Raw genomic sequence first — 19,749 nt, forward strand, 5'->3', positions numbered from 1 at the left:
ACAAGTTGTACGATTTGTTTTTTTTTCACGATTTTTTATGGCTTTTTCCCGCAAACAAAACTTTCGGGAAAGTGTATTGATAAATACAGAGAAAAAAACCTGTTTTCAGAAAATATTGAGATAAATTTGGACTTTGATAAATGGGCCTGCCCGTGTCCAGACCACAGTGGAAGTCTCTAACAAAGCAGAGGTTCCTACTTTTTGGACCCCAAAAATCTCCAACTCAACAAATACACTGTTCCTGCAGTACCCAAATACAAGATTGCCTCCCTTCCATTGATTTGGCCCACTCTAGGGTATGACCCCCAACTATTACGGACAGGGTTGGACTGAGGGGGTCTGGGCCCACTGGGGCTGCTACATCAGGGACCCCCAGCCACAAATCCCGCATCTCTACCTGCTTTATGAGCATCATTTCTTTATGCGTTCGGGCGGGTCTGGGTCAGTGGGTCCCACAGGGGCTAGGGACCCCTGTTTTTTTTCAGACTATGGATTCTGTGTTTTACTGTACCTTATACAGACACTCATTATACCATGATGGGCATAAAGGGGGCACTGGAGTCAGGGGCCCTATGGCAAAGGGAGGCCCTGGAATTGGAAAAGAGCAGTTTGCAGGTTATGAAAGGGGTGGGGCTTGGGAAGTGGGTGGGGTTTGTTGGGTTGGGGGTAAAGTTTGGCCATAATTGGGGCAGGTTTGGGAAAGCTTAGGTATGTGACCTTCATTAAGGAGCTAAAATTCCTTTTTATTTTCCAGCAAATGATATACAATAAAAACTCAATTTTAAGTCCCCTGATTTTAAGTTTTCCGCATTTGAGAGGGTAAAATACTAACCAGATGTATATGTTGCATTGGTTCTGCCTTTAAATGGTCAATTGCAATGAGTCTGCCCCCTTATACAGTCCTGCACCAATCACTTATTGCTTTATACAGTCCTGCACCAATCACTTATTGCTTTATACAGTCCTGCACCAATCACTTATTGCTTCATACAGTCCTGCGCCAATCACTTATTGCTTTATACAGTCCTGCACCAATCACTTATTGCTTTATACAGTCCTGCGCCAATCACTTATTGCTTTATACAGTCCTACGCCAATCACTTATTGCTTTATACAGTCCTGCGCCAATCACTTATTGCTTTATACAGTCCTGCACCAATCACTTATTGCTTTATACAGTCCTGCACCAATCACTTATTGCTTTATACAGTCCTACGCCAATCACTTATTGCTTTATACAGTCCTGCGCCAATCACTTATTGCTTTATACAGTCCTGCGCCAATCACTTATTGCTTTATACAGTCCTGCACCAATCACTTATTGCTTTATACAGTCCTGCACCAATCACTTATTGCTTTATACAGTCCTGCACCAATCACTTATTGCTTTATACAGTCCTGCACCAATCACTTATTGCTTTATACAGTCCTGAGCCAATCACTTATTGCTTTATACAGTCCTGCACCAATCACTTATTGCTTTATACAGTCCTACGCCAATCACTTATTGCTTTATACAGTCCTGCGCCAATCACTTATTGCTTTATACAGTCCTGCGCCAATCACTTATTGCTTTATACAGTCCTGCACCAATCACTTATTGCTTTATACAGTCCTGCACCAATCACTTATTGCTTTATACAGTCCTGCACCAATCACTTATTGCTTTATACAGTCCTGCACCAATCACTTATTGCTTTATACAGTCCTGCGCCAATCACCTTATTGCTTTATACAGTCCTGCGCCAATCACTTATTGCTTTATACAGTCCTGACGCCAATCACTTATTGCTTTATACAGTCCTGCACCAATCACTTATTGCTTTATACAGTCCTGCCACCAATCACTTATTGCTTTATACAGTCCTGCACCAATCACTTATTGCTTTATACAGTCCTGCACCAATCACTTATTGCTTTATACAGTCCTGAGCCAATCACTTATTGCTTATACAGTCCTGCACCAATCACTTATTGCTTTATACAGTCCTACGCCAATCACTTATTGCTTTATACAGTCCTGCGCCAATCACTTATTGCTTTATACAGTCCTGCCGCCAATCACTTATTGCTTTAATACAGTCCTGCACCAATCACTTATTGCTTTATACAGTCCTGCACCAATCACTTATTGCTTTATACAGTCCTGCACCAATCACTTATTGCTTTATACAGTCCTGCACCAATCACTTATTGCTTTATACAGTCCTGCACCAATCACTTATTGCTTTATACAGTCCTGCAATCACTTATTGCTTTATACAGTCCTGCGCCAATCACTTATTGCTTTATACAGTCCTGCGCCAATCACTTATTGCTTTATACAGTCCTGCCCAATCACTTATTGCTTTATACAGTCCTGCACCAATCACTTATTGCTTTATACAGTCCTGCACCAATCACTTATTGCTTTATACAGTCCTACGCCAATCACTTATTGCTTTATACAGTCCTGCGCCAATCACTTATTGCTTTATACAGTCCTGCACAATCACTTATTGCTTTATACAGTCCTGCACCAATCACTTATTGCTTTATACAGTCCTGCACCAATCACTTATTGCTTTATACAGTCCTGCACCAATCACTTATTGCTTTATACAGTCCTGCGCCAATCACTTATTGCTTTATACAGTCCTGCACCAATCACTTATTGCTTTATACAGTCCTGCACCAATCACTTATTGCTTTATTACAGTCCTGCGCCAATCACTTATTGCTTATACAGTCCTGCACCAATCACTTATTGCTTTATACAGTCCTGCCGCCAATCACTTATTGCTTTATACAGTCCTGCGCCAATCACTTATTGCTTTATACAGTCCTGCACCAATCACTTATTGCTTTATACAGTCCTGCCCAATCACTTATTGCTTTATACAGTCCTGCACCAATCACTTATTGCTTTATACAGTCTCTGCGCCAATCACTTATTGCTTTATACAGTCCTGCGCCAATCACTTATTGCTTTATACAGTCCTGCGCCAATCACTTATTGCTTTATACAGTCCTGCGCCAATCACTTATTGCTTTATACAGTCCTGCGCCAATCACTTATTGCTTTATACAGTCCTGCCAATCACTTATTGCTTTATACAGTCCTGCGCCAATCACTTATTGCTTTATACAGTCCTGCGCCAATCACTTATTGCTTTATACAGTCCTGCGCCAATCACTTATTGCTTTATACAGTCCTGCGCCAATCACTTATTGCTTTATACAGTCCTGCACCAATCACTTATTGCTTTATACAGTCCTGCGCCAATCACTTATTGCTTTATACAGTCCTGCGCCAATCACTTATTGCTTTATACAGTCCTGCACCAATCACTTATTGCTTTATACAGTCCTGCACCAATCACTTATTGCTTTATACAGTCCTGCACCAATCACTTATTGCTTTATACAGTCCTGCACCAATCACTTATTGCTTTATACAGTCCTGCACCAATCACTTATTGCTTATACAGTCCTGCACCAATCACTTATTGCTTATACAGTCCTGCGCCAATCACTTATTGCTTTATACAGTCCTGCACCAATCACTTATTGCTTTATACAGTCCTGCGCCAATCAACTTATTGCTTTAGATATTTAACAGTCCTGCGCCAATCACTATTGCTTTATACAGTCCTGCGCCAATCACTTATTGCTTTATACAGTCCTGCACCAATCACTTATTGCTTTATACAGTCCTGCGACCAATCACTTATTGCTTTATACAGTCCTGCACCAATCACTTATTGCTTTATACAGTCCTGCACCAATCACTTATTGCTTTATACAGTCCTGACGCCAATCACTTATTGCTTTATACAGTCCTGCGCCAATCACTTATTGCTTTATTACAGTCCTGCGCCAATCACTTATTGCTTTATACAGTCCTGCGCCAATCACTTATTGCTTTATACAGTCCTGCACCAATCACTTATTGCTTTATACAGTCCTGCACCAATCACTTATTGCTTTATACAGTCCTGCACCAATCACTTATTGCTTTATACAGTCCTGCACCAATCACTTATTGCTTTATACAGTCCTGCACCAATCACTTATTGCTTTATACAGTCCTGCGCCAATCACTTATTGCTTTATACAGTCCTGCGCCAATCACTTATTGCTTTATACAGTCCTGCACCAATCACTTATTGCTTTATACAGTCCTGCACCAATCACTTATTGCTTTATACAGTCCTGCACCAATCACTTATTGCTTTATACAGTCCTGCGCCAATCACTTATTGCTTTATACAGTCCTGCGCCAATCACTTATTGCTTTATACAGTCCTGCACCAATCACTTATTGCTTTATACAGTCCTGCACCAATCACTTATTGCTTTATACAGTCCTGCACCAATCACTTATTGCTTTATACAGTCCTGCACCAATCACTTATTGCTTTATACAGTCCTGCACCAATCACTTATTGCTTTATACAGTCCTGCGCCAATCACTTATTGCTTTATACAGTCCTGCGCCAATCACTTATTGCTTTATACAGTTCCTGCACCAATCACTTATTGCTTTATACAGTCCTGCACCAATCACTTATTGCTTTATACAGTCCTGCGCCAATCACTTATTGCTTTATACAGTCCTGCGCCAATCACTTATTGCTTTATACAGTCCTGCGCCAATCACTTATTGCTTTATACAGTCCTGCGCCAATCACTTATTGCTTTATACAGTCCTGCGCCAATCACTTATTGCTTTATACAGTCCTGCGCCAATCACTTATTGCTTTATACAGTCCTGCGCCAATCACTTATTGCTTATACAGTCCTGCGCCCAATCACTTATTGCTTTATACAGTCCTGCACCAATCACTTATTGCTTTATACAGTCCTGCACCAATCACTTATTGCTTTATACAGTCCTGCACCAATCACTTATTGCTTTATACAGTCCTGCACCAATCACTTATTGCTTTATACAGTCCTGCACCAATCACTTATTGCTTTATACAGTCCTGCACCAATCACTTATTGCTTTATACAGTCCTGCACCAATCACTTATTGCTTTATACAGTCCTGCGCCAATCACTTATTGCTTTATACAGTCCTGCACCAATCACTTATTGCTTTATACAGTCCTGCACCAATCACTTATTGCTTTATACAGTCCTGCGCCAATCACTTATTGCTTTATACAGTCCTGCACCAATCACTTATTGCTTTATACAGTCCTGCGCCAATCACTTATTGCTTTATACAGTCCTGCGCCAATCACTTATTGCTTTATACAGTCCTGCGCCAATCACTTATTGCTTTATACAGTCCTGCGCCAATCACTTATTGCTTTATACAGTCCTGCGCCAATCACTTATTGCTTTATACAGTCCTGCGCCAATCACTTATTGCTTTATACAGTCCTGCACCAATCACTTATTGCTTTATACAGTCCTGCGCCAATCACTTATTGCTTTATACAGTCCTGCACCAATCACTTATTGCTTTATACAGTCCTGCACTGATCACTTATTGCTTTATACAGTCCTGCGCCAATCACTTATTGCTTTATACAGTCCTGCGCCAATCACTTATTGCTTTATACAGTCCTGCGCCAATCACTTATTGCTTTATACAGTCCTGCGCCAATCACTTATTGCTTTATACAGTCCTGCGCCAATCACTTATTGCTTTATACAGTCCTGCACCAATCACTTATTGCTTTATACAGTCCTGCACCAATCACTTATTGCTTTATACAGTCCTGCACCAATCACTTATTGCTTTAGGTTGTGTATGTGACCGACAGAGACGCACATGCCCCCCGTAGTGTAACATTAACTCTGCAATGTTTAACCCTTGTTATTAACTTTAACGCATTTCCCTGATTTTACATTTTCCCGTAATTTTTTCCTGGTCCCCTGAAAAACATAAAATGGGGGTTCTACTATATAAACGATAGCCGTGCCGCTCCCCTGTACCCAGAGAATATCACTGACTGTTGCTTTACGTGTGTCTCTTTCAGACAGAGATGCGGCTACAGGACCAGCAACTGGCGAGGCAACTCATGCGACTGCGCAGCGACATCAACAAACTGAAGATCGAGCAGACGTGTCACCTGCACCGGCGCATGCTGAACGACGCAACCTACGAAATGGAGGAGAGGGACGAGCTGTCCGACCTGCTGTGTGATTTCCCCCTCATGTCTCCTTTCAGCCTCTCCACCCCCCTAAAACTTATTGGGGTCACCAAAATGAACATCAACTCTAGGAGGTTCTCCCTGTGTTAGACCCCCCGCCCAGCAGCATCGCCTGCATCAAAGAGCACAAAACCGCAACAATTTTCTAAATGGACCTTTATTAGGATATTGCCTGTTGTTGTTGCCTTATTTCAGAACCAGTTATAGACACGACCCAAATGCCTGTACCAGGTTATATCATAGAACTGAGCCCCAGTCAGGACAAGTTATAGAAACTGCTCAGATCAGTTCATTATTAAAGCGACAGCAGATTACAGATAAGGGCACTGCAATGGGGACCAATAGGGCCCCAACCCACCAAACCTAATGGTAGGACTTTAAAGGAACCAGTTGGACCCATCCGCCTATAGAGGAGCTTTCACATGTTGTGTCGCAGGTAGAGTTTGTGATTGGCTCAGCTAATATGTGAAATGTGGCTGTTGTAATGCTCTGATTGGCTGCTGCTTCCTCCCTCCTTTGCCTACCAATTCCTTCTAGCCTTGCCGTCTACAGTACTGAGTACTGACCAATAAAAAGCAATTACGATCAATTAAATTACACTGAAAGTCCCTATAAATATAAGGTTAAAGGGGTGTTTCACCTTTGAGTTAACTTTTAGTATGTTATAAAATGGCCAAATCTTGCCAACTGTTCAATTGGTCTTCATTATTTATTTTATATAGTTTTAGAATTATTTGCCTTCTTCTTCTTCTGACTCTTTCCAGCTTTCAAACAGGGGTCACTGACCCCACCTGAAAATTGAATGCACTCTCTAAGGCTACAAATGTATTGTTATTAAAACGTTATTCCTGATCTTTCTATTCAGGCCTCTCCTATTCATATTCCAGTCTCTTATTCAAATCAGTGCATGGTTGCTAGGGGAATTTGGACAAAACTGGAGAGCCGCTAAATAAAAAAAAAAAGACAGACAGACATTTTTTCAATGGCAATTACATTTACAGAAATCTTTGAAACCATACTGGAAAGTTGCTTAGGATTATTTTCCTTCATTTGGTAAAAAAAACAAAAAAAATAAATAAAAGAGGGATGTTCCCCTTTAACTGTGAGCTGCCATATTGCTGCTGATTTAAAGGGAAATCACCGATCATGAATGTTTCTTGGCTATTTCCAAACAATAATATTTAAACAAAGTGTTTCCCGACCATGGGAGTGTCCTCCAAACCAAGTCCAATGTCCATGGATCCAGTAGAATGTAACAGGTAGGGGTCAGGCCGGGACACAATCCCAGGATATCTAAAAACATTGCCCAGAAGTTGGGCCTGAGCCAGAGACCCCTCTGCAGAGACATTAGGACATAACAGAAGAACATGAGGAAGTGCCTCCTTCTACATAATGACTGTAATGATGGGTCACTGGCTCATTAGGTCCAACGGAGAGCGTTCATTTCTATAGAATCAAATCAACTAAAAACTGTCATTAGGACACATACACATGACAGTTAGGGGGCAGTTAGTAACATGCTGTTGTGCCTGTGCTTTGGGTTTTGTTCATTATTTGTGCCATTATCAGCAGTTACATTCAAGAGACACAGAAAACCCAGCTAAAGGGATTTTCCTATCCAACCATTAGATTAGAGGGTGGGGGGTCTTACATTTTGGTTGATCACTTCATTTCTTGGGTGGAGATTCTTGGGTCTTTGTTAATTCAAGGGCATCTCATGTCCTCAAGGTGTGGCCTATGCCTCTCTCTCCCACTCTCTCTCATCCCAAAAACTGCACCAAGGCACCCTGTGAGAAGTTATCCCTAAATAAGAAGTTGGGTGCACCGTTGCACCTCTTAGTACTCTTACACTTCATCAGTGGCCCCTCAAATCCTTGTAGTGGAGTCCATTGAGAAAAGTTTAAAACCTTGTATCTCGTGGGTCAGAAATGTGGGCTCGGCCCGACTCTGGTTCTCCCCTTAAAGGATAAGTAAACCTTAAGAATAACTGAATGTAAAATTGAGGGGGGGGCTACTCTAAACACTGCTGTAATGTACATTCATTATTTATTTTCTTTAAATTCCAAGATATTAAGGGATACATGTACTGTTAATATGAATGAATTTTGTTACAACAGCGCCACCATTTTCTGACCACCAAGTAGTCAAGGAGAAAGAAAGAGGCTGCTCTGATTTTCTTCTGTTTAGGAATAAAATTAGAAACCTTTTTATACATCTTTCCTAAGCAGAAGAACATCAGCCTCTTTCTTTCTCCTGACAACTTCCTTGACTACTTGCTGGTCAGACTGGTGGGAAACTGACCAGCAGGTGGCGCTGTTGTAACAAAATTCATTCATATTAACAGTACATGTATCCCTTAATATCTTGCAATCAAAAGAAAATAAATAATGAATGTACATTGCAGAAGTGCTTAGAATAGACCCCTCATCAATTTTATATTCCCTTATTTTTAAGGTCTACTTATCCTTTAATGTTTCTTTCAGCTGTTACAAATGCCAGTTATTGCCTTTCTTTTTTTCTTCTTTTTCTATACATGAGATCTGCTGGGGATGTTTTAAGCTTTTTTGTCTTATTTACTTTTATACAATTGTTTTATAACAAAGGTTATTTGTTAGCGGATTTGGGGGGGGGGGTTTGCAGACACGCAGAGTAGGAAGTGACTTTTTGAAAAACCCTGTTTTGGTGCCTTTTTATTTTGTAGACTGTTTGGATTATGGGAGGATTGTGTATCATGTGGGCCTTTGTATATACAATAAAGTAACGTGCGCACAATGGGGATTGTGTTGTTGCTTCTGTTACTGAACTTTCAATAACAAGTGCCATCCCCATTGACCCTGCAGAATCAGCGTTAATTCCAGGGTTCCCTGCACTGCGTTCATTAATGACCCTTATACTGGATAACTGGTATATTTCTGTGCTGCCTGAGCTCTCGTCCCTACCCCATGTGATAATGCTGATCAAATGAGTGTTCTCCCAGAATCCCGTGCTTGCTTATCCATAGCACACATGCACCAGGAAGTTATTCTCTTTCCAAAGGGAAAACAATTATCTCGTCTCAATTATTCTTAATAATTCTCAATCTCAATTATTAAAGGGAAACTGTCATGGGAAAAACAAAATTTTTCAAAATAAATCAGTTAATAGTGCTGTTCCAGCAGAATTCTGCACGGAAATCCATTTCTCAAAAGAGCAAACAGATTTTTTTGTATTCAATTTTGAAATCTGACATGGGGCTAGACATATTGTCAATTTCCCAGCTGCCCCAAGTCATGTGACTTGTGCTCTGATAAACTTCAATCACTCTTTACTGCTGTACTGCAAGTTGGAGTGATATCACCCCCTCCCTTCCCCCCCAGCAGCCAAACAAAAGAACAATGGGAAGGTAACCAGATAGCAGCTCCCTAACACAAGATAACAGCTGCCTGGAAGTGTAAAAAAAAAAAAAAAAAAAAACGGATCCGCACACACACCGATTAGTGCAGTCGGGGATTATCCCCTTTTATTCAGCCACCAAACATGTTTGGTGTTTGGTGGCTGAATAAAAGGGGATAATCCCCGACTGCACTAATCGGTGTGTGTGCGGATCCGTTTTTTTTTTTACACATTGGTTGCTAAGGGACCCGGCCGGGTCAACGGAAGGAACGCACCACCAGCTTGCAGGAGTGGTGAACTACAGGTGTGCGGTAGGAGAATTACATGGTAGATCTAAGAACAACACTCAATAGTAAAAACCCATGTCTCACACATTCAGTTACATTGAGAAGGAAAAACAGCAGCCTGCCAGAAAGCATTTCTCTCCTAAAGTGCAGGCACAAGTCACATGACTGAGGGCAGCTGGGAAACTGACAATATGTCTAGCCCCATGTCAGATTTTAAAATTGAATATAAAAAAATCTGTTTGCTCTTTTGAGAAATGGATTTCAGTGCAGAATTCTGCTGGAGTAGCACTATTAACTGATGTGTTTTGAAAAAAACGTGTTTTCCGATGACAGGATCCCTTTAAGAACAATTATCTCATCTCCTGGAGAAGGTAACGTGCCAGCAGGGGGCAGGGCACTGTGGTTTGGCTTTGGTTAATCACTTGGGGCCATTGCAGGAGATAATCTGGATAAATAGCATTAAAGTTATTTTTATTTTTAGTATACGATACTAATAGAAAACTGACCGTTGGAATATTTCAGATTTATTGGCCTGGAAAAAAAGAGATGGGGTCTACAGCAAAGCATGAAGCTTAGGATCTCATCGGGGGGCGATGTAAACCAATAATGGGGGTCCAAAATGGTTGAACAGCCTTGTGCTGGATTTTTAAGTGGGACGCTGGGAGTTGTAGTCGTCAGCTATTATAACACAATATCAAAGATCCTTTGTAATGATACTGGATCCCTCTGCAAATTTCTTTTCTACCCTACTTTAAACCAGCCCCGAAAAGCAACCTGCACAACTGGCTACTGAAAATGGGTTGGAAGTAGTGATGGGCTAATAAATTCGCCAGGCATGGATTCACAGCGAATTTCTGCGTTTTGCCGCCCACGAAAATTCGCTGCAACAAAATAAAATTGTCCCTTACATATTAATGTAATAATAATAATAATAATGTAATGATACATATGCTTCATTACCGATATATTGTAGAACCGCTGAACTGGATGGACAGATATTGAACTGATTCTGGTTCTACATTTAGACTCTAGCCATAAAGCATGACAGAACTGCTGTGCTTCCTCCTGGAAGGAAGTGATGGTCACATGATGATAAGAAATTACCTGAGAAAGTAACATTCTGAGCAAAAAATACCATCTTATTGATGTTATAAGTTAAAGGGATACTGTCATGGGAAAAACATTTTTTTTCAAAATGAATCAGTTAATAGTGCTACTCCAGCAGAATTCTGCACTGAATCCATTTCTCAAAAGAGCAAACAGGTTTTTTTGTATTCAATTTTGAAATCTGACATGGGGCTAGACATATTGTCAATTTCCCAGCTGCCCCAAGTCATGTGACTTGTGCTCTGATACATTCAGTTACATTGAGAAGGAAAAACAGCAGCCTGCCAGAAAGCATTTCTCTCGTAAAGTGCAGGCACAAGTCACATGACCAGGGGCAGCTGGGAAATTGACAAAATGTCTAGCCCCATGTCAGATTTCAAAATTGAATAAAAAAAGTCTGTTTGCTCTTGACAAATGGATTTCAGTGCAGAATTCTGCTGGAGCAGCACTATTAACTGATCCGTTTTGAAAAAAACATGTTTTCCAATGACAGGATCCCTTTAATAACAGTTTCTGTTGAACTCATCTCTCTCTGTTGGTCTGTGTGGCACTTGCTATAATAAAGGCAGTCACTCAATTGGGGCTTTTGTACTTAGCGCAGTCAAATGATTTTTTTCCCTTGGTGCAGAGCCAGCAGGGGACAATAAGAAGCAATAAACTGATTTTGGGAACATCTGCCAGAGCCGGATCTCAGACATTACTGTATGTCCAATAGAGGAAGGACAAGAGGATAGAGAAGGAAAAACAGAAAAGAAATTGCAATGGTTTAATAAAAGCTTTAAAAGCTTTGGTCTTTGGGGGAGAAAGGGTGATTACAAGAAGGTGGGAGTTATAGTTATAGCACTGCACCACTGTGGTCACAAATGGTAAAAGTCCCATTAATTTAGTTGCATGAGGGGCCCCAAGATTTAATGAACTTGCTGCAGTCATCTTACTGGCATGTATGTGGTTAATGCCATGCTCTGAATCCATTTTCTTCAGTGATCTTACAGGAATACCTGAGGTTAATCAATGAGCATTATCCATTTTTGGTATCTCTGGGGTTAATGCAATGATCCTTTATAATGATACTGGGTCCCTCGGCAAATTGCTTTTCTACCCTACTTTAAACCAGCCCCAAAAAGCAACCTGCATAACTGGCTATGGAAAATGGGTTGGAATTAGTGATGCACTAAAAATGAGATTGATGAAAAAATCGATCTCATTAGGCTGAGCATACCGTCCAACAAGAATCTCAGACCAACGTGCAGTCCACTCACATCTACTTTGCACTCCTTCACCCCTGCAACTCTAGATGAAGTCAGCAAACTTCTAGCCAGCTCAAAACCCACCACCTGCTCCCTTGACCCCATACCCTCTCGCCTTCTCCACCCAATCTCTGATACACTCTCTCCTGCACTTACCCACCATCTTCAGTGATCTTACAGGAATACCTGAGGTTAATCAATGAGCATTATCCATTTTCTGCAGTGATCTTGCTGGTATATCTGAGGTTAATCAATGAGCATTATCCATTTTCTGCAGTGATCTTGCTGGTGTTTCTGGGCTTAATGCAGTGCTGTGATTCCATTTTCTGCAGTGATCCTATTGGCATGCCTGGCATTAAGTAAGTGCTCTGAATCCCACTGCTGCAGTGATTTTATTGGCATGCCTGGGTTAGACAGTGGTCATTACTCTTACAGGTAAGTCTTGTGTTAATGCAAAGTTCATTATCCTTTTTTCTCCAATTATCTTAGTAGGGTACAGACTGGCAATATGTGGATTTTGGAAAATGCCGAAGGGCTGCTGTAAGATGCTATAGACGGTCACTATATAGTGGGCTGAATCCCAGGCAGGGTGTCTGAGGTTACTGCATTTCTCTGCATTCATTCTGCTGCAGTGATTCTATTAGTATGTCTGGGGTTAATCCAATGCTCTGAATCCATTCTGCTGCAGTGATTCTATTAGTATGTCTGGGGTTGATCCAATGCTCTGTGCTTCCTATTCTGGGGCGTGAATGATCTACCCATAGCTTTGGGTCTATTACATGAGTATGTTTTTGTCTTTTCCTGGTTAAGATATGTGCCTTAAGATCGTACCAATTATGTGAAGTGACACAGGTTTATTGGATGTATACTGTTGATTATATGGTAAACGGCAATGTGAAAAACCAATGCTTTATGTAAAAGAAAATTTGAAACTCCAAAGCTTTATTGTACATGATAATGTGAAAAATCAATAAAGAGAAAGTTAAAAAAAAAAAAAGAAAATCCAATGCTCTGAATCCATTTTCTGCAGTGATCTTTTTGGTATGTCTGGGATTAATCCAATGCTCTGAATCAATTTTTTGCAGTGATCTTTTTGGTATGTCTGGGGTTAATGCAATGCTCTGAATCCATTTTCTGCAGTGATCTTTTTGGTATGTCTGCAGTTAATGCAATGCTCTGAATCAATTTTCTGCACTGACCTCATTCGTTTGTCTTAGGTTAATGCAATGCTCTGAAACCATTTTTTTGCAGTGATTTTTTGGGTATGTCTGGAGTTAATGCAATGCTCTGAATCCATTTTCTGCATTAACCTCATTCTTTTGTCTGAGGTTAATGCAATGCTCTGAATCCATTTTCTGCAGTGATCTTTTTGGTATGTCTGGGGTTAATGCAATGCTCTGAATCCATTTATTGCAGTAGTCTTTTTAGTATGTCTGGAGGTAATACAATGCTCTGAATCCATTTTCTGCAGTGATCTTTTTGGTATGTTTGGGGTTAATGCAATGCTCTGAATCCATTTTCTGCAGTGATCTTTTTGGTATGTCTGGGGTTAATGCAATGCTCTGAATCCATTTTCTGCAGTGACCTCATTCGTTTGTCTGAGTTGAATCCAATGCTCTGAATCTATTTTCTGCAGTGATCTTGTCACGGCCGGCACCCAATACCAGAACAGGTGCCAAGTAACCTGGTCTCGGCTCGGCTTCACCAGTAGTGTGACCACCGTTGGGCTTCAGGAGGAGCCCTCAGCTTACTTGGGTGCCACCTGGACTTAACGAGGGGTACAAGGTGAGATGTTCTGGCTAGCAGAGGGGCACGGCAGGTAGATAGTCTTTTGGGCCGAAGGTCACGGTACAAATGGAGCAGGCAAGAGAATCGTCAGACAGGCTGGGTCGAGGCAGGCAGATATCAAGAATCGTCAGGCAGGCAAGGGTCAAACCAGGTAATCAAACAGATGGGGTCAGGCAGAAAGAGTAGTCGAGATGCAGGCAAAGGTCAGGATTCGGATATCAGAATAGTTAGGAACAGGCAGGGATCAAAACCAAGTTTCACAGGAACAGACAGCACAAGGCTTCAGGAACCACCAGAACCAAGATTCAGAACCACCAGAACCAGCGCCGGAGGCCGGAACAGGAGCGCGTCGGCGTGGCGGCCGTCCACGCCGCCGCACCACTAGACCACCAGGTAATTTTATTACAGATCTCTTTGGTATCTCTGGGGTTAATGCAATGCTCTGAATCCATTTTTTGCAGTGATTTTTGTTGGTATGTCTGGAGTTAATGCAATGCTCTGAATCCATTTTCTGCATGTGATTTACCTCCCTACCCCTAATTTGCATATGCAAATTAAGATTCGGTTCGGCTGGGCAGAAGGATTCGGCCGAATCCAAATCCTGCTGAAAAAGGCCGAATCCTGGATTCGGTGCATCCCTAGTTGCTATGCCAGCCCCTGCTAGAGACCCGAGGACCCGCACTACAGGAATCAGCCACCAGATGGCAACAAAAATGTTTATGAGAATAAAAGAGCCGAGTCCTCGGGAGGATCTGTTTTCCAAAAGAAATTTCACGCGGGACCATATAAAATGATTCAAAGAACTTTTTCTAAGCAGTTTTGTAGTTTATACGAATTCAGGTGAATATAACGTAAAGCGCTGGCGCTATATCGATAAATGATAATGTAACAATACTGCCACCTGCTGGTCATTCTGACTTTCCACCCGCAGGAAAAATCTAAAATAATCCCCGTTGTTCACCTTTGAGTTAACTGTTAGTAGGATGTAGAGAGGGATATTCTGAGACAATTTGCAATTGGTTTTCATTTTTTATTATTTATTGTTTTTGAGTTATTTATTTAGCAGCTCTCCAGTTTGCAATTTCAGCCATCTGGTTGCTAGGGCCCAAATTACCCTAGCGACTATGCATTGATTTAAATGAGAATATGGAATATTAATAGGGGAGGGTCAGAACAGAAAGATGAGGAACAAAAAGTAGCAATAATAATTACTATGTAGCCTTACAGAGCATTTGTTTTTAGATGGGGTCAGTGACCCCCATTTGAAAGCTAGGAAGAGTCAGGAGAAGAAGGAAAATTTTTCATAAACTGTAAAAAATAAATAATGAAGACCAATTGAAAAGTTGTTTAGAATTGGACATTCTATAACATACTAAAAGTTACCCTGAAGGTGAACCTCCCCTTTAATTTTCTCCTGCCTCTAGACAGTTGGTCTAACTGAGCAGCAGGTGGTGCTATTGTTACCAAAAAAACGCTAACATCTTAAAGGGGTAGTTCACTTTTAAAGGGATTCTGTCACAATTTTTATGATGTGATTTTATTTCTAAATGACACTGTTTACACTGCAAATAATTGACTCTACAATATAAAATTTCATTCCTGAACCAGCAAGTGTATTTAGTTGTAATATCTTTGTGTAGGTGCATCTCAGCTCATTTTGCCTGGTCATGTGATTTCAGAAAGAGCCAGCACTTTAGGATGGAACTGCTTTCTGGCAGGCTGTTGTTTCTCCTACTCAATGTAACTGAATGTGTCTCAGTGGGACCTGGATTTTACTATTGAGTGTTGTTCTTAGATCTACCAGGCAGCTGTTATCTTGTGTTAGGGAGCTGCTATCTGGTTACCTTCCCATTGTTCTGTTGTTAGGCTGCTGGGGGGGGAAAGGGAGGGGGGTGATATCACTCCAACTTGCAGTACAGCAGTAAAGAGTGACTGAAGTTTATCAGAGCACAAGTCACATGACTGGGGGCAGCTGGGAAACTGACAATATGTCTAGCCCCATGTCAGATTTTAAAATTAAACATAAAAAAATCTGTTTGCTCTTTCAAGAAATGGATTTCAGGGCAGAATTCTGCTGGAGCAGCACTATTAACTGATGTGTTTTGAAGAAAAAAAAATCCCATGACAGTATCCTTTTAAAAGATAAGTAATCATTAAAAATAAGTGAATGTAAAACTGATGAGGGGTCTATTCTAAGCACTTCTGCAATGTACATTCATTATTTATTTAATTCCAAGATATTAAGGGATACATGTACTGTTAATATGAATGAATTTTGTTACAACAGCGCCACCTGCTGGTCAGTTTCCCACCAGTCTGACCAGCAAGTAGTCAAGGAAGTTGTCAGGAGAAAGAAAGAGGCTGCTCTGATTTTCTTCTGCTTAGGAAAGATGTGAGAAAAGGTTTCTCATTTTTTCCTAAGCAGAAGAACATCAGAGCAGCCTCTTTCTTTCTCCTGACAACTTCCTTGACTACTTGTTGGTCAGACTGGTGGGAAAATGACCAGCAGGTGGCGCTGTTGTAACAAAATTCATTCAGTCAGACTGGTGAGGTTATTCTGCTTATTCCCAAAGTGACATGACAGGATTCATTATGCCCAGCCCCTCACCCCCCACACACACACACGCCTGCCCAAAATCACTTCCTAATGCAAATGATCAACCCAAACCTGGAAATCGAGTCCCGACTCATGGAGGTCTTTATGCAGCAGCTTCATGACAATATAACCACTGGGGGGCGCTGTTTAGCTCTATGTGAGTCTATGGGGCCGATTTACATACAAAGGTAATAACTTGCACCCCTACTGCCAACAGACCAGGGAGATACTGAATCAGTTCCAAGAAATGGCAATTTAATGAATGAGATATTTCATAGGCCGGTGATGCCCCTGGCACCAGGGTAAGTAAAGGGCACAGGCACCAGGGTCACATTTTTTGCCTTGTTGACATGGTAACGGTTGGACTGGCACAGGATTTGTCATTCCCATAAGAATGCCGTAGCCAGGGGGCTGACAGTAGCCGTTGTTCGTTCATGGGAGCTCAACCTTTCCCTCGTTTACTTCTCAGCTTCTGCCCCCAGGGGGCTTTTATTGTACTTTAATAATGAGTGAACGACCCCAGAGGGGGCAATCCTGCCATTGGCTACACTCAGGCCTCGCATATAGTCACCACCGTACAAAATAACATTTTCAGTGGGTGAGAAGTTACTTAAAAGTAGGGACACACCGAATCCAGGATTCAGTTCAGTATTTGGCCATTTTCAGCAGGATTCGGATTCGGACGAATCCTTCTGCCCTGTCTAACCAAATCCGAATCATTAAAATCATGTGACTTTTGGTGCGCGGCTTTATGTCTGGCTCTCTTTTTCCCTCTCCCTCACTGATTTGCATATGCAAATTAGGGTTCGGATTCAGTTCGGTATTCGGCTGAATTTTTCACAAAGGATTCTGGGGTTTGGCCGAATCCAAAATAGTGGATTTGGTGCGTCTCTACTAAAAAGTCTATTCAAAATAAATAAATAAAAACAGTTCCTCGCAATTCCAGCAGGTGGTGGTATTGAGCTTTTTGTTATATTGTACCCTGCCAAATGGGACCTATAGAGCAGAGGATGATGGGGAACAGGAGGTGTTTGAGGGTCAGACAGTAAGGGTTAGGGTATTTGTCCTGACACAGCCCCATGGGTGGGTCCTAACTTGCAGCCCTCCAGCTGTTTTGAACTACAACTTCCTGAAGCTAAAGGTTGTTGACAGTTGTTACTGACAGTTGCGCAGCTTCATTCCTATTGGGTAGAAGGTGCAGAACTGGTTGATAGGTTGGGCAGTATGTGGCTAAACATCAATGGTTTCAATGACATTATAAAAAGGCCACTTACATTATATTATAGCAACTGTCATCTACTAAGTGTCCATCAGAGCACCACTTAACCGTCTGTGCGCTGTAGAAGAAGAATTATTCCATTAGGCTCCTATTTGAATTCTATAGTCAGAGATGGGAGGTGTGGGGAAGGGCAAGGGGGGATTACAAAGGGTCTTCTCACTATATTAATGTCTGGGTTTTGGGTAAAGCAGGCTTATAGCCATGAATTGCTGCACCCCGCCCAAAAAAATATCAGGGTTTTCCAAAATAAGAAGGAGCTCAATGAACTGGAAGAGAGAAATGTAGAACTGGGAGGTATGGGGGGGGGGGGGCTGAGGTTTTCTAACTTCATCCTCAGTAAATCATGGAATGGGAATGAAAGAGTTAATAGTGAGGTTGAACAGGGTTTGGAGATTAACTGGACAAACAGCAGCTCTGCCAACCCTGCCCAATGCCCAAATCTTACCCCCCCCCCCACTGATATCACATTCTGGGAAAACATGTTGATACAGTGATTATTCCTGCTTGGGGTGGGCATGGGGTGCCAGCATTAGCCAATCAGCTGCCACAAACCTCTCCCTGAAGAACAAAACAGCAGAAATAGCAAATCAATGACAGAGTCTCTCTGGAAAGACTTCAAGGCCTTAAAAGTCAAATTAATCCAGAACAATGAAGCCTAATGAAGGGAAATTCTATACAACTTCCCGATATCCATATATTTCACTTTATAGTTACGTGAAAATATAGCTGAGATTGAAAGCAGTGTCTGTCTGTCTGTTTATATTCTCTGCACTGCTGGTCCTGACTACATGCACTATTTAAACAGTAGATTTCCCATAATGCCTTGAACAAGCATGCAGTGTTTTGGAGTTGCAATTAGTGAGATGGCGTGAATTTATTCGGCAGGCGCAAATTCGTGGCAAATTTCTGCGTTTTGCCGCCGGTGAATAAATTCTCAAATTGCAGCAAAAATTAGCCGGCGTCAAAGCTTTTTTTTGAACGAGACGAACAAAAGCGAATTTTGACGTTGGCGACAATTCTGACGCCGGTGACAATTAACGGACGTCCATTGACTTTAATGCGCGCAATATTGTTGCAGGCGTTGGAATTATCGGCACTTTCATGAATTTCGTGGGAAATTTGCAAATGTTTCGGCGAAGCGAAACAGGACAAATTATAATCCTGTCTGGAAAGGAAAGAACTTCTGCTTCATTGTTGCAATGGTGTATGCAGTCAGGTCCAGCAGTGCAGAGAACAGAATGGGACAAGTAAAGGAGTCATTTATTAAGTGCAGGGGCCAAACCATCACCAGTTTCAGTGTAGGTGTTACCCACTCACATAACAGTTTAGGATCCTGTAACCTGCCATAGTCTATCGGGCTGGAGGGACGCAGACTTTCTTAGCATTTCCATAGCCCTCCTATTGTGTTATAATGCAACCACTAAAACCTAAGAAAGAAGGTGTGGCCTAGCAGCCGAGGGCAGATGGCGTGATGTCATTGCAATGTGACCAATCAAAAGAGGCAGTGAAGAATTTTGCATAGTAGGGATATTGAGTAGATATAGGCACAGTGGGAATAAATGGTGGGTGTATGTGGTGCCATTATTCTCTATGGGCTGCTGGGGAAACACTGGGTAATTAGCAGTCGTTATAATAATAAGAGATGTATCAGAATGGTCCAAATTGGGTCCCACACCAGAGCTGAGCGTAGGAAGGTTTCCCCCAGGCCTCTAATGGATTGTGGGAGTTGTAGTCCAGTAATTCAGTGTCATGCTGCTGTGCTAGTTTTCCTAGGCCCGTGTGATCTGATTGATTCTGGCCGGATAATTAGTGGTGACCCTGAGCTCTTGTGGCCTGTAATAAAGGGAGATTAGAATTCACTGGACCCTGTAAGTGTCATTTAATCACTTGTCTCCCTCCTGATCTAGAGCTTTCAGCACCAGTA

General features: G+C 41.6%; 1 protein-coding gene across 2 annotated transcripts in view; it reads left to right on the top strand.

Moving 5' to 3' along the window:
• fam167a.S (family with sequence similarity 167 member A S homeolog) overlaps window positions 1-6,844 on the top strand; it is a 38,914-nt gene extending 32,070 nt beyond the window's left edge. For both annotated transcript variants that reach the window (XM_041565099.1, XM_018266013.2), the window contains exon 3: window positions 5,976-6,844. In XM_041565099.1, the coding sequence (XP_041421033.1) occupies window positions 5,976-6,239 (264 nt within the window). In that variant the 3' untranslated portion in view covers window positions 6,240-6,844. The remainder of the gene's footprint in view (window positions 1-5,975) is intronic.
• The last annotated feature ends 12,905 nt before the right edge of the window (window positions 6,845-19,749 follow it).

This window comes from Xenopus laevis, chromosome 5S (genome assembly GCF_017654675.1).
Source record: "Xenopus laevis strain J_2021 chromosome 5S, Xenopus_laevis_v10.1, whole genome shotgun sequence".
In the NCBI taxonomy this organism is placed as follows: domain Eukaryota; kingdom Metazoa; phylum Chordata; class Amphibia; order Anura; family Pipidae; genus Xenopus; species Xenopus laevis.